Here is a 14,715-nt window from a genome sequence, read left to right on the forward strand (position 1 = left end):
CCAAAAGTGCATAGGAAAACCTTGAGACTTCATGTTATTGATGGAAAACCTGCGTTACTAACTGGGGGTGTTGAGTTATAAATCTTGTTTCAGTACACATGCAACAGTATTGCTAGTACACTGTCTAAGATATAGTAACTATATATCATATATGTACCTCTAATATGACATTTAATACACTTTTATAATCTATGTTTACTTAAAGTAGTAGTAGTAGTAGTAGTAGTAGTAGTAGTAGTAGTAGTAGTAGTAGGTTGGGTGGGCGGGCGGGCGGAGTCAAGATTTCCCGGATGTTACCGTTAACAACGTCATGTAAACAGGAAATCCGATGCCAGAAGCGGCTAGTTCAACTCGACACAGGAGAGGCTAAAAACAACAACAAATGATTTAACGAACTCACAAATGCTGCTTTAGTTGTGATAAAATATAAAACTACACTTGTTGGCTGTTGGCTTTTTAATCGGCCCAGAATGAGTTTGCCTCCTGGGCTAGATCGCAAATAAACTTTTGCTAGGCTGCTAACCTAAGTAACTTGACGTTAGCTAAAGACTCTCGGGATGTGTTGGCTAATTTCTTGCAAGTTTTCTGCACATTTAGCCTAATATGACAGCAGTGGTAGATGCCTTTGTTTTATAAGCTTGCAGCCTTTATGCGTAACGGTAACACAGTCAACAGTACAAACGGTTAAGCTAAGTTAGCTTGCATGTCATCGTTATGGGAGACAAGGAGCTGAGTCTTATTGACAAGAATATTACAAGGTAACGTTAACTAATCTTTTCTTCTTTTTTTTTGGCTTTGTTCGATAGTTTACTAAAAAGGTGCCCTGAGTTGAACGTTGAATTAATTCCCAACTTAGCTAATTAAAAGTACTGAATGAAAAATACTACATTACAAGGAAAAGCTATTTTACAATATTAGCTTATTACTACTATTTGATCAGTATTACTGATACATTAATGTGTAAGTAGCAGTTTAATGTTGTGGCTGGTCAAGGGCAATTTAATTTTAACAGTTTTATATATTGTTGGGTTGTTTAATCAATACCAATTCATTGCATTTTATAAGATCGTCACATGTTTGTGTATGTAAAATCTTCTCTGCATTGTCAGATAAACATAAGGGAGTAAAAAAGTACAGTGTTTCCCTCTGAACTGTGGTGGAGTAAAAGTTGAAAGTGATAACAAAAACTGTACTAAATTCTATTTGAGTAAACCTAAAATTATGTTTTAATATTGCTTGTTGTGACTGGCTAACAGTCCAAACCCCAGAAATATTCAGTTTACTTTAACATGGCACAAAGAACAGCAGTAAATCCTCACATCTGAGAAGCTGGAACTAATTTTATTAATTATCCAAATATTTGCCACTTATTATTCTGCTGATAGACTAATTGTTTCAACTCTAATACTTTCAACTCCTTGGGGCCTTTAACATTACTTAGAATGAAACAATCTGAGATAGAGAGATGAATCTTTGAGTGAACTGCTCACAATTTATATCCACATTAAAACCGTAACCTGTGATGAGGCATCACAAGTAGGTCTTGCTTCATGTTAAAAGGTCACAATCCCATAAGGGGAACACTTCTTTAGGCCGTTGAACACCAGCTTTTAGATCTGAAACAATTAGTTGATCGACGGAAAGTTAATCTGCAACAATTTTGATAATCGCTTAATCATTTCGTCATTAAATCAAACAAAAATGCCAAATATTTACTAGTTTCTATTTTTCTGTGTTTTGGTTTTGGATTGTTGATCGGACAAAACAAGATATTTGAAAACGTCACCTTGAGTTCTCAAAACATGTGATGGGCGTTTTTCCACAATTTTTTTGACTTTTTATAAACTAAACAATAAATTTTCTTCCATGGTGAATCTTTTGTTCCACTCTGTTGCTTTCTGTCTAGTTTGCGAGATTTCCCCCTGAGTCCCACTGTAACATCGCTCAATCTGCACTGCAATCACATCCCAAGGATCGAGGGCCTGACCTCAGCTTGGCACCTGCGGCACTTAGACCTTTCCTCCAATTGCATTTCTAAAATTGAGGGTCTAAGTTCCCTCACTTCCCTGAGGACTTTAAATTTATCCTGTAACTTAATCACCAAGGTTGAAGGTGAGTATTTAGTCACCGTTTTACTCACAATAAATGTTTCAAGTTTGTGGGTGTTCTCCAAGTAATAATTCTTCATTACAGAGTCTTTGTTAACTCTGACTTTGCTGTCACTGCTTTATAGGCTGTAAAATCGCTCAGTTGTTAATGTCCCCCCCCTTTTCCTCAGGACTGAATGGCCTCGTGAACCTGACAAGATTAAATTTGTCCTACAATCAGATAAACACCCTCACTGGTGAGTTGAATACCGACTGAACAGACATTTCTTTTTCTACACTCAAATGAGAACACTAACAAGTGATCTTGATGCCCTAATTAGGCTTGTTGTATCTTCATGGCCTGGAATACAAGCTGAAGCACCTCAGTCTCCATAGCAACCACCTGGACGGCATCGATCACCTCCTGCAGTGCCTGCTTGGACTGCAAGGTTTAAGAGAGGTCACTTTAAGCCAGGATGGCAGAGACAACCCTGTGTGTAGGTCACCAGGTAGGACATGAAAAGGTCATTTTGTTAAATTGTGTGTTTATGTGTACGCTCAGTTACCAGTTTATTATAAATCCAGTTTTATTTTCCACTGCAGGCTGGAAACCCACCTTTTTAGACTACACCTCGACCCCCCATGTTAGCACTTACTCACCACCTTTTCTAAAAAAAAAAAATCCCTCTACAGTATATAACTGTAGCACTGAGTGTGCTTCTAGTTGTTTGTTTGGGATGGAAGCATTTCCAATTTTTGAAGACATCTAGTTCTGAACACACTTATTATAAGTTGCAAAAATGTCTGCCAAAAGAACGTAATGTAATGCTACACATCTGCCCTGCACAAAACCTTAACTTTATGAAGGTAATAATGTTCAGTTTATGTTGAAACTGTTTTGTTGATTCAACTTTATGGCCCTTTTGGAGGCTTTATATTTTGCTATTCTGTCTTCCACATTTGTATCAATGAGGGTAGACTAAATATTAAAAACACTTTTCAGTATAATACACAGCCTCCCAAATCAACTCTCTCTAAAGTCTGAACACTATAATCACCATGAAGGCAGGATTTATTGCAGGTGTGTGGTAGACTGCAGTAGTTAAACTGGCAACTGAGTGTATAGGAAAGGTAGACATCATCAGTATGTGCTATAAGCAGCAGATTTTTAAAATCTCTCTCTGTTGTTTTTGATGAATCACTCACTAATCCAGAGGATAATTGTTCATTTTTGTAGAGTAACTGACACATAACCTGTGCTGTATTGTCTGTAATGAAAGCACAATGAAAATCAGTGTTGTTTAAATTGACAGCCACTGATAGTATGTACTGTGTTTATTTCCTTTTCCCAGCAGTAGCAGCAGTAGCTGTTAAAAGCACGTATTTAAATCCATGAGGGCATACTTAAAGCATTCTCACAACCCTTGCTGTCAATATGCGTAGGTACACTTATATTAGGAGTGCTCGGTTCTCATTAAGTGAGCCACATCAATAGTGCATATGAGGATAGCACAGGCAGAAGAGAGATTATTTATTTAGATATAGATTATTTGATTTTATGCAATATAACCACCATAACGCCTGGTGTTTTACCCAGGTCATAAACCACTGATGTGACAGAACTGAATAATGGTGTTCAGAGAGTCACACAGGTCTAGTCTGGTCAGGTTTTTTGTAATGTGTGTGTGTGTGTGTGTGTGTGTCTTGCTGCAGGGTACAGGGAGATTGTTATGCAGTCATTGCCACAGATCTCTGTTCTGGATGGCATGGACAGGCTGGGAAATCCATCACATGGAGGTCTAGGGAGTCCCTGTGATATCCCTGGTCTGGAGGACTATGTGGACCTCCTGCTATCCTCGGATACCAGTCACAATGAAGCGGTAATTTGTGATACTACCATTAGTAGCATTATAGTTGTACCATTATATTCTAGTTAGTTTTCTTAATTAAATATTTATTTAACCAGGAAGTATCTTGATATAAATTATCTTCTCATTAGATTTTTTGCAAGAGACACCTGGCCAACATGTCATTCAGCCAACAGTGTTAACACATAGTCACAGAAGAACACACACAATTAATATAATCAGGTCAAGTAAATTTTATTTATATAGCCCAATATCACAAATCACAATTTTGCCTCAATGGCTTATCAGTCTGTGCAGCATATGACACCCTCTGGCCTTAGACCTTCGTGTAGAATGAGGAAAAACTTCCCCAAAAAAACTTTTAACAGGAGAAAAATGGAAGAAACCTCAGGAAGAGCAACAGAGGAGGGATCCCTCTCCCAGGATAATAGACATGCAATAGATGGATATGGACAATCATGGTGTCAAAGTTATGAACAAGGTTATAACAACCTTCATGTATATCACAATAAAATAGGACAAGAGAGAGAGAAGCTTCACTTTGAAACAGTGAGAATGTGGTTTTTGAATACCTGATATGAAGGCAGCATTTAAGTTTAGAGTGCATAATACAAAAATGCAATTTTGTCAAGTTACTGAACGTGGTTGGAAGACTTACTTCCATCTAGGACCATGTTTCTGTGAGGTGACAGTGTCGTTCATTGATCCACTGTGTCACCCTGTAGCCCAAGTAGTTGTTGTAAATAGCAGATTCCCAGTGGCCACTGAATTGCTGGAATATTTTGTAATTTTCTTTTTATTTACACCAGGATAGTGAAAGTTTGAGAATCACATTTCTTTACCAATAAGTCGCTTCACACATTAATTGCACCAGATGGCAATATCCATCTGTTTTTCTCATTAGCAAGACCAGCTGCAGTGTAATACAACCACAGTGACAACCCTGACATAAGAGAGTGTTCTTAGTGAAATGGAAAAAGCATATTAAAGTTTCCATTGCAGGTCAGAGGGGATGTCCCTCTCACCACACCGCGCATCGATGAGGTGCTGACCCAGTTTCGTCGGCGGATTCCCTCTGAAGCAATCGCAGATCCAGACTCACAACCGGATCGCCAGAGCTTCCAACCGGTTCGCTCTGCCGCGGCTGATCCGGCAGACCCCGTTAATGAACAACGCATCAGGAAACTGGAGCACCAGGTGTCCCAGCTCATCCAGCAGGTGCTCATTTAACACTGCTGACAGCCATTAACTCGTTTATTAAGAAGTATGTGTGTGAGGTGTATAGCAGGTGAGAGTAGATAAAGAGATGAATATATATATGGGTTGTATTTAAATATAGTATTTAGCCTGCTTGGCTAAGGGTCCTCTTTAAAAAAATAGGTTATTAATCACATAAAGTATTAGAAATAGGAGTGTTTTACCATTTTCAAATTTAAGAGAACATTCCTCCCTAAAGATGCCTATTTGGACTGCTTAATTTGTCTGTAGACTAAATATCAAATATACCCTACATTTAATTCATTTACTTTGTATTTATCCAAACATGTAGACTGTTGAATTTCTAGTTTTATCCCCTCACATATTATCTGTATTTCTGCAATGTTTATTTAGGCCCCTGCAGGAGACAAATCCAGTAGCTATGTTCATTCTGTGGTGACGGTACGGAAAGCCAAGAGGGACACAGACCGCACGTCAGAGAGTGAGTGTGACAGCGGGAAGGAAAACAGGAGGCGCACCAGGATCCCCAAACATCTTAACAGCGTCACATCGAGGACGACCCCCAAGGGCAGGAGATCAGACAGGTGATTCTGTACCTGCATATCTAAGATATTTCATCTGTCAGGTTATCTCCTCTGTAGTGAAAATAAGTTGTTTGGCCATCATGTTTACATGTATACTTCCTGATTTTGTTATAGTAGCTAACTGCCACCCCCACAAAGCCCCAAATTCCAGACATTTTAAGCGCTATTGGACACAAAACAAACAGGGAGTATACCAAAGTCTGTGTTCATAATGATCAAACACAATATGCAGCAATGGATATTGGATATTAATTTTGTTCAGTATAATATATATATATATATATATATATATATATATGTGTGTGTGTGTGTGTGTATAAATATGTATGTGTGTATATATATCTATATATATATAATATCTATACAGCTAATATCGTCAGGTCTCTTGATTATAGAGGAAGTCCTTTTACCTCTCAGCTGAAACGGGGTGGTACATTTTCTCCTCTGAGCGATGTGGTGAACTTTCCTCCTCTCTGTTAGAAATTACAACTGTCATCTCACTCCCATGATTAACGACTGTGCTTCTATGGTCTACCCCCTCATCTTATTTCATCAGCCACTGATGACATGTGCTTAGGATTCAGTAATTTAACTTAAGTAAGCTCCCAACTTTCCTCATCAAAAGCAAGGTGATTTTAAAATATTACCTCCAAATTCAATTCAAAGTTGTTCAAACTTTGCCTACCTTTAAAAGTGAGCAAGTCATCTGCTTTGATCTTTATTGAGTCAGACATTAGCTTGAGGGCTGTTTATAATCAATTTCACAGCTGGTTCAATACTTGTGATTTGTTTTATGTGTAGCGATCAGGAGAATCATAAACAGAGGAGTTCAAAGTCTGCTGTGGGGCCCAGGAGGAAGGCTGGCGGCGCAGGTTGCATAGACGCAGCAGGGCCAACAAGGAGGGCACCTTTGAGAGCTGCTAAGGCCTCAAGCGACGTGAAAACCAAATCCACTGAGGAGGAGGAAACCTACAGGGTACAACATGGATAAGTCACCTGCAGACTGAATGGCAGTTTCTATTTTTAATGAATGAATGTAATATGAAAAAGGTTTTGTCCCCGTACAAGAGGGGAGTTGACGTCCTCTGAGGATTTGTACCCATATCTCTGTGAAAGCATACTTTTGTTTGTATTTCTTTTTAATTTACACAACACTATTACACAAAAACATGCACATACAGCACCACCATTTGTAAAAAATAACAAAATAAGAATAACAACATTTTTCATTCGACTTTTTGAGGTCAACAACCTAAAATAACGGACTCTAACTATGGCCCGGTGCTTCCATGATACATTATTTGAAATGTAATCATAAAACATGTTTACAGTCAGGAGTCCACCATCTCTTTGGTTATTAAAGTAAAAAATAAATCCAAAAATAAATGAAATTGAAGAAATGGTTTAGGAACACTCAAAAACATACATACATAATATAAAATAACATTGTGTTTGAAGTTAATCATTGTGTTACACTAGCGAGCGCAAGCAAGCACCACCATTTTTCTTGTTATATTTAACCACAACCTTCACCGGCTTAGTATCCCAGCCATGCTCAAAAATGTAATTTAACTGTATTTTTTATATTTTTAACTGGAACCAGAGATATCATCTTTTTGTCAAAACTTGGCGCCTACATTACCCACAGTGCAACACAGTGCAACTCGAGTGCTAACAGTTCATATGGAGATTTGCGTGCAGCTAATTTAGCCTCAAGCAGAGATGAGGAGCGGGCTACAGAGGTCTGGTAAGCTCACGTCTTTCTAACCCCACAACCCCAGAGTTTTTTCATTTTCAGACTTGTAGTCTTCAAACTCAACCGACACTGTTTTATCAGATTTCACACAGCTCCCTCTGGGGCCACAAAAGTCTTTATACAACTTTTTTCACACATGCAGTAGTTCTCCTCAAGACCTGTAAACAGACTTTCATACTTCAAAACACTTTTGAAACCTTCAGTGTTGTTTAATTGTTCATCCCTTAGTATTTGTGTTGTGTATGTGCTCTCAGACTATTGTGGAAGAGCGTGACCAGGAAAGGGAGAGGCGTTGGAAGGCTGAGCAGGCTGTGAGGAAACTAACAGAGGATCTAAAGTGCCTGCAGACAAAAGTCAGCGAGGAAAAGGACCTTCAGAGCATGGCCCTGCACACCACTGACAGGCAAGAGGAAAACTGGTTGTACACACAGATGCACATGAATGCAGTTAGCACTCAAACTTCCACATGAATCGATGCAGATATCATGTTGAACAGGGATAATTGAACTTGTCTCTGGATTTTAGTTGTCAACTGCATAATGGATTCTCATCCATTTCTACCCTCTTCATCTTTTCTATTGGCTCTCCTGAGACCAGGGCCTGCTGCCTGTCTCATTCTTGAACAATGAGTATCCATCCCACCATTAAAACTCCTCACTATCATTGTCCTCAAGCACACATTGAGGCTCCATTACCCCAAAACCTTAAAGTCTGCCTGCAGTTATCTGTGATATTAAAGCTATTTAGTAGAAAGATCACTAGCCTACGCAGCCATCCTGCTTATATACCTTATATTTAAATTCCAGAGGCTATAATTATCTAGAATTAAATATTCCTATCTGTCCCGACCCACACGTAAGACCGTTTGGCTGTAAGCATCCTTCCTTCTGCACTGCACAGATAGGGCCAGGTGTAACTATTTTCTGCACTGTTCATGCTTGCTTCACACCCTGCTTAGATAAATCTGCATTATGGGTGTAATTAGAAGCCTGGTGACAAGCATATGTCAGCAGTATTACGTGAATCAGTCTTAACTGTCACTTTCTAATGACGCTGAACACGGCTGCTACTGTTGTCTCCCTCTCTCATCAGGAGACAGATTACAGAGAAATTACTCATCATGGTTTAAATCGAAGTTTAAAGAGGGGACTACATGTAGGTGGTTGTACAGTTTCGTAGTTGTAGTGTGTGTCCTGAATTCTCCAAGCTTGTTTTTTTCAATTGTTTTTTCTTTTCACCACACTGCCCTTCTGTATAATGTTTTTTTCCTATTTCCATTTTCCCTGCATTTCCATTTTCTCCCCCTTGAGATAAGATTTTGGCTATAATGTCAGATTTCTTCAATTTCACAGGCTATCACATTTTTAACAGTGGGAGATAAAGCACAGAGGACGATCAAGGTTATCACATAATTGGTAGCGGTTGCTTATACCAGTTTCCATACACAGTAAAAATAGACATTTGGGGTATTACTAATGCTGCTTTTGCACACGCTTATCATGCTTTCTCCCCCGTCCAGACTGAAAGAAATGCTGCTAAAGGAGCGATCGGGGCGCTCTGAACTGCAGACTCGTGTTGAGGAGCTGGAGGGGAGGTGTCAGTCACTAACCCAGCAGCTGGAGCAGGCCGGCAGCAGTGAAGAACAACACAAGACTGCACTGCGCAGACTGGAGGAAAGCATCTCCCATGGAGAGACACTCAGGGCTCGCCAGCAGGCTGAGGAGGTACAATAGCCGGTTTAGTATACCCGAGAACACTTGTATCACCATTTCGATAAATAAGGGAGTAATAAATCAGAGCAAGTTAATTTAAAGTCATACAAATATAAAATCATGCTGTAGCAGTTTAGCTGCAGAGTGAATACATGCAGACAGGTCCTTCGGCTCTGACAGTATGTGACAGGCTGGTATGAAACATGTGCTGACCTTCCTCAGATGAAGTGGCACCAGGAGCTGGAGAACAAGGCAGCAGCTCTGAAGAGAGAGTTGGACATCCAGAGAGTCTCGGTACATCAGCATAAAGACAAACTGCAGCAGCTGCATGAACTGTTGGCGTCCAGGGAACAAGAACACAGGTACACCTGGAAAAAGTCTTACTTAATATCAACTTTACCCCCTTTGTATAGGCCTTGAAAATGCATTTTCTCCATCAACCTTGTTCCTATAAGGCTCCAACACAGATGCAACATTTTCTACGAAAAGTAGAATAGTATTTATTGAGCCCTCAACTTACTGTATTTATTTTGAATCTTTTTAAAATGTATTTTTAAATATACAGTTAGAATTTCACGTCATGACCCACAAAGTGTAGGCTCTCCTGGTTGTGTTAAGGCCCCAGTAGCCTTTTAAACAGGTCAATGTACCATCCTTGTTTGCATTGTATCACAGGAAACAGATGGATATGCGGCTGCAGCCTGGTGGAGCAGATTTCCATGAGGCGGTGGCAAAAGAAGTCGCATCAGTGGAACAGAAACACGCACACAGGGAGGTGGAGCTGCAGGAGAAACTGGCAGAGGGCAGGAAACAGTACGCTGCCCTGGAGGACGAGTTCCGCATGGCACTAACCATCGAGGCTGCTCGCTTCTCTGAGGTCTGCTAAAAGATGGACACCTGCCATACAGATGGCCTGTAATCACTGAAGTGTTGTCCTGAAGTTTACTCTACGCTCTCTGTACAGTCCAGCTGATAAATGATTACTGTCTCCAGTAAAAAGTGAAATGATTGAACTGGAATTGAACCCAATCTAGATAGTGGATTTTTCAGCCTGATGGTGAAAGCTGAGATTGAATTAGGATCATCACTTTGGACTCGTAGCGAAGTGATTGCCACAGGAAGAAAGCTATACAAAAGGATTGGATTTGAATCAATCTGTACTTTCTCGTTATGGTTACAGATTTCATTTCAGCCTCTGCACAAAATGTAATCTACTCTTGATTGCTACCACTTGCACAATTTTCTACTTTAAGTCTCCAACCTTTGACCGGTGGAAAAGTCTGAAAAAAGATACAGATTGCCAGCAAAACTCTCACTCATGGAAATCTTTAAAAAATCTGCAACTCTTAAAACTTTTCTGTTAGACCTTGAATGTGTCATTCATTGATAAAATTGTTCTTGGACCAAAAGTCCTTCACTCTGTTCGGCTCCTAGATGTCTTATTCACATTCAGTTCCACATCCTCGCTCTGCTTCTGTAGGTAAAGGAGGCTTGTGATCAGATGACTGCGGAGCTGTCGAGGCTCAAGGCAACCCTCGCCCAGTCCCAGCAGAGGGAGAAGAAGTTGGGCTCTCTGGTGCAGGAGCTCACGTCCATGGTCAAAGAACAGAAGAGCCGCATCTCTGAACTCATCAAAGCCAAGAGAGGCGCTGTCACTGATCTGAAGGTACGACACCAAAGTAAAAGAGGGATATCTGACTGAATGTTTTTCTTCAGCACTTAAGCACTTCAGAAATCAAGAATAAATTATCTGATCAGGTGTGGCCTTTTCAAAAAATTGTTGGCCTGAGCCTGTAGGAGCCAATCTACTTTGAGATGTCATGAATGCTGAATGATCCTGCTGCCTTTCCATCTGTCAGTGGTGACAGATGGCCGCTGATCATTAGTACCGTCTCTCTGTCTGTCCCTCTGCCAGAGCCGTCTGCATTCCTTGGAAGCAGAGGTAGAGCAGGATCGGCGGCTCGGCCTGCAGCTCGAGTTGCTCAAGAAAGACAAGGCCCGACTGTTGTCTCAGCTCACGGCCCAGGAGTCGGTGATAGACGGCCTCAGAGCAGAGAGGAGGATCTGGGGCCAGGAGCTCGCTCAGCAAGGTCCACTTTGAATAAGCCTTATAGTGCATGACACACATAGTTGTTTATATAAACAAACACTAGTTCAGGTCTTCCCTTGAGTCCATCTTACTCTAGGATGCATTGGCCTGAGATGGCTCCATATTGGCCATGAGCAAAGAGATCACTCTTAACATTTTGATTCTACTTTAGAGTCAGTATGAAGGAGACATTAGCTGTTTGGCTTAATACTGTTTGTGCTGACAGTTGAGTTCATCTGTATCAAGAACAGCCTGCCATCTAGTGGTTATTTGGGAGAAACACACTCTTACACACTTGAGGCAAGGTTAAGCAAGTTAATTGTACATACAATAGTGGACCTTTTCAAAAAGAACATTTTAAAAACGTTTGTGTAAGGAATTAAAATGCACAGAAACAACATTTTAAAGGTACCGAGATAAGTTAAATGAAGAAGGAATGAAATAATAAACACTGACAAAGTAATAATAGATGTTAAAGTAATAAACTTTAACATTAAGATGATGGATTTTTGATGGATTTGATGTGTTTCTATTTACTAGGAGCGTCCTTGGCTCAGGATCGTGGACGCCTGGAGGCCAGGATAGAGGTGCTGGGCGCTGAGCTGGAGACTCAGAAGAAACAGAACGAGAGGGACATTGACACCCTAAAAATCAAAGCCAAAATCATTGATGACCAGACAGAGACCATCCGCAAGCTCAAAGAGGTAGTGGAACACTTTGATTATTGAAATCAGTGTGTTCTAAAAGCAAAACAACACTACAAACCATGACTTCAGTGTTCATATTTGTGTATTTTACCATGAGAGTTGTATGTGAGTTGGTGTATATTTGCATATATGAATCCATCTATCCTTATCCTGCTTTTATCTTGAGACACGCTTAAGCAGTTTCTCCTTCTCCTCTGCCTTCCTGCTGTCTAAGGTCTCGCAGGAGCGTGATGATCAGATACGTAGGGTGCGCGAGGAAGCGGTGCAGGCCCAGAAGAGGCTCCAGCAGCAGCTGGAGGAGGAAGCAGCTCGGCAGGCTGAGCAGAGGGAGCGGCTGGAGCATCTGAGCCTGCGCAAGGAGGAGCTGAAACAGCAGCTGGAGGACAAGGAGGCAGAGCTTGAGGAGGTCAAAAGAGTTTACAGGCAAGCATCCCATCACAAACGCATAGAAGTACCAGAAAAATTCTGCATTATAATCAATGTATCATTGTAATTTATAAAAGTAATTTAGAAGTATTAGTTAATAGGAATAACTAATGTTGTTGCACTGTTTATAGTACGCCCAAACTCAACCCAGACCCTCATTATTCAGTTTCTTCACCATCATTATGTTCAGTTTTTTTCTCTTTCTCTCTATTTATTCTTTCTATTAGTGATTCCAGCAAGAAGTGGCAGGAGAAGGCAGACCTGCTTACACAGCTGGAGAGCCAGGTGAAGCGCATGAAGGACAACTTTGATTCCAAGGAACATTTGCTGCTGGAAGAAAGAGATAAAGCAACAGAAGCACACAAGTATGACACAATATCAAATAAGAGCAAAAATGCTGCTGTTCTGTGTACAATAGTTATCAAGCATCTCAGAATCCCTCCTATGAATTGGAAAAATCAAGGATCATGCTTACACAACCAAAAAACTAATTTGATGCAAACTTGTAGGGAAGTTATCAAATTTGAGTAGTATTGTAGCTTTGAGATCTACCAGAATATGCACTCATGTTTGTCCTGTCATTGTCCCCCTGCTGGGAACAGGCTAGGACCGCTCTGCAGCTTTCCTTAATCCTGGAGGAGAGGGAAGTTATCTCCTAGGTCAAGAATAAAAATAAAATGCTCTCATCCAAAGCTTAAAAGGAAGACCAAATACAGTATGTCTCACTCTGAAATGTTTTGGGATATTTGTTAAATACATGCCTCTTCCCTCTCTCTCTCACAAACCCAAAAGCTATAGAGCTCTGAAGACTCATCCTTTAGAGTCGTCCACCCTAAAAAATGTCATCCTCCAGGTGCCTTAACCTATGTAACATGTTTTATTTGTTGTTGTCTGTCCGGCAGAGCTGCAGTAGAGAAGTTACGCTGTATGGATGATGCATTTCGTCGACAGCTAGAGTCTGGCCAGGCTACCCATCAAGCTGAGCTGCTTCGACTGGCGAATGAAAAGCAGAAACAGATTGAACAAGCCAATCAGAAGGTAAAATACAGACACTTTTTCCAGAAAAATGCTCGGTTTTCCTCCAAGTTGGAAGGCAGAACAGGTGCTTTGTGCCAGTGTGTTTATATGTTACACATATGAACAAAAGCCAAGTCTAACCCTCAATCTAATATGGATAAGTCTGTGTAGTAAATATAGTAAAATAGTCTTAATATTTGATATCGTACGTAAGTAGGATTTTCTAATGTTTTACGTTCTTCACCGTGTTCAAAAGAAGACGTTTTGAAAGTGGTTACCAATGGTTACAGGCCTCTGTTGCTTAGTTTACTGTCGGATTTATAATTCATTATACATAATGAGAAAGATTTTGTCACTGAAAATGTCTTGGACACAGCAGATCATCGTGTTCCAGCAGTCCTTTGTGAATATGAGAAAAAGAAAAATAGACCAATACATTTTGAAAATGAGCAATACAAGGAACGACTTTGTGCATGTGCGTTTGTCTTCCTCAGGTATTTGAAGTGGAGGAGGAGATGCGTCAGCTCCTGGGGGAGACGGAAACTAACAAGAGAATCATGGAAGAGAAAATGAAGCGTCTCACAAGTGTACTAAAAGACTTTTAACACATAAATATGACTTATTTGCAGCTATGGCAATGTGTGGATTTAAACACAAGAGAATAGTTGTATTTTTTTAAATAAAGCAATTTATTTATTTTAATTTTGATGGTAATTTTTTTCTATTTTTGTATGTTAAGTTTTTGTTTTTTAGTATATCATGATATATTTAATAAATTCTTTCTTGTGCATATTTTTGTCTTTTTTTAAAAAATTGTTTCAACACTAATGCAAGATTAAAACCCAGGGTTCTGTGGGAAGTAATAATAATAAACCTTTATTCATATAGCACACACAAAGTAGACTGGGAACCAGATTAATAGTTAAATAAGCATAGCAGAGAACATAACTGAAGACTTGACAACATAGTTAATAACTATTTACAGGCAGGGATCTACTGTCTGAATGTACTTTAAGTCCTTCAAGCTTGTCTTGTCTTAAGCCAAGTTAGTAAGTCAGACTTTCTATCTCATAATTTTGACTTATTAAATCAACATTTTGATGCAAGAGTCTCGTAATTTTGACATACCATGAGTATTTATATTGTATTTGCTTTACTTTTTCGGCTTCCATACAATTCAGAAAGAGGTTTGATTTATCAGTACCTGTCTGTCCGGTTGAAAAGAGGGAGGGCGGGGTCAAGGGTTCGGGT

At 39.9% G+C, this 14,715-nt stretch overlaps 1 protein-coding gene across 1 annotated transcript; it reads left to right on the forward strand.

The window, feature by feature from the left end:
• Positions 1 to 705: 705 nt before the first annotated feature.
• On the forward strand, positions 706 to 14,166 carry lrrcc1 (leucine rich repeat and coiled-coil centrosomal protein 1). The gene is made up of 19 exons (XM_070919329.1): positions 706 to 758; positions 1,907 to 2,112; positions 2,279 to 2,344; positions 2,429 to 2,596; positions 3,801 to 3,967; positions 4,958 to 5,173; positions 5,567 to 5,757; positions 6,559 to 6,733; positions 7,768 to 7,916; positions 9,033 to 9,237; positions 9,448 to 9,587; positions 9,901 to 10,102; positions 10,706 to 10,891; positions 11,141 to 11,315; positions 11,855 to 12,018; positions 12,236 to 12,444; positions 12,675 to 12,812; positions 13,350 to 13,485; positions 13,959 to 14,166. Exons 1-19 carry the CDS (start codon positions 715 to 717, stop codon positions 14,067 to 14,069), a joined length of 3,048 nt encoding a protein of 1,015 aa, XP_070775430.1. The 5' UTR covers positions 706 to 714; the 3' UTR covers positions 14,070 to 14,166.
• Positions 14,167 to 14,715: the final 549 nt, after the last annotated feature.

The sequence above is a fragment of the Enoplosus armatus genome, chromosome 14, assembly GCF_043641665.1.
Source record: "Enoplosus armatus isolate fEnoArm2 chromosome 14, fEnoArm2.hap1, whole genome shotgun sequence".
Lineage (NCBI taxonomy): Eukaryota > Metazoa > Chordata > Actinopteri > Centrarchiformes > Enoplosidae > Enoplosus > Enoplosus armatus.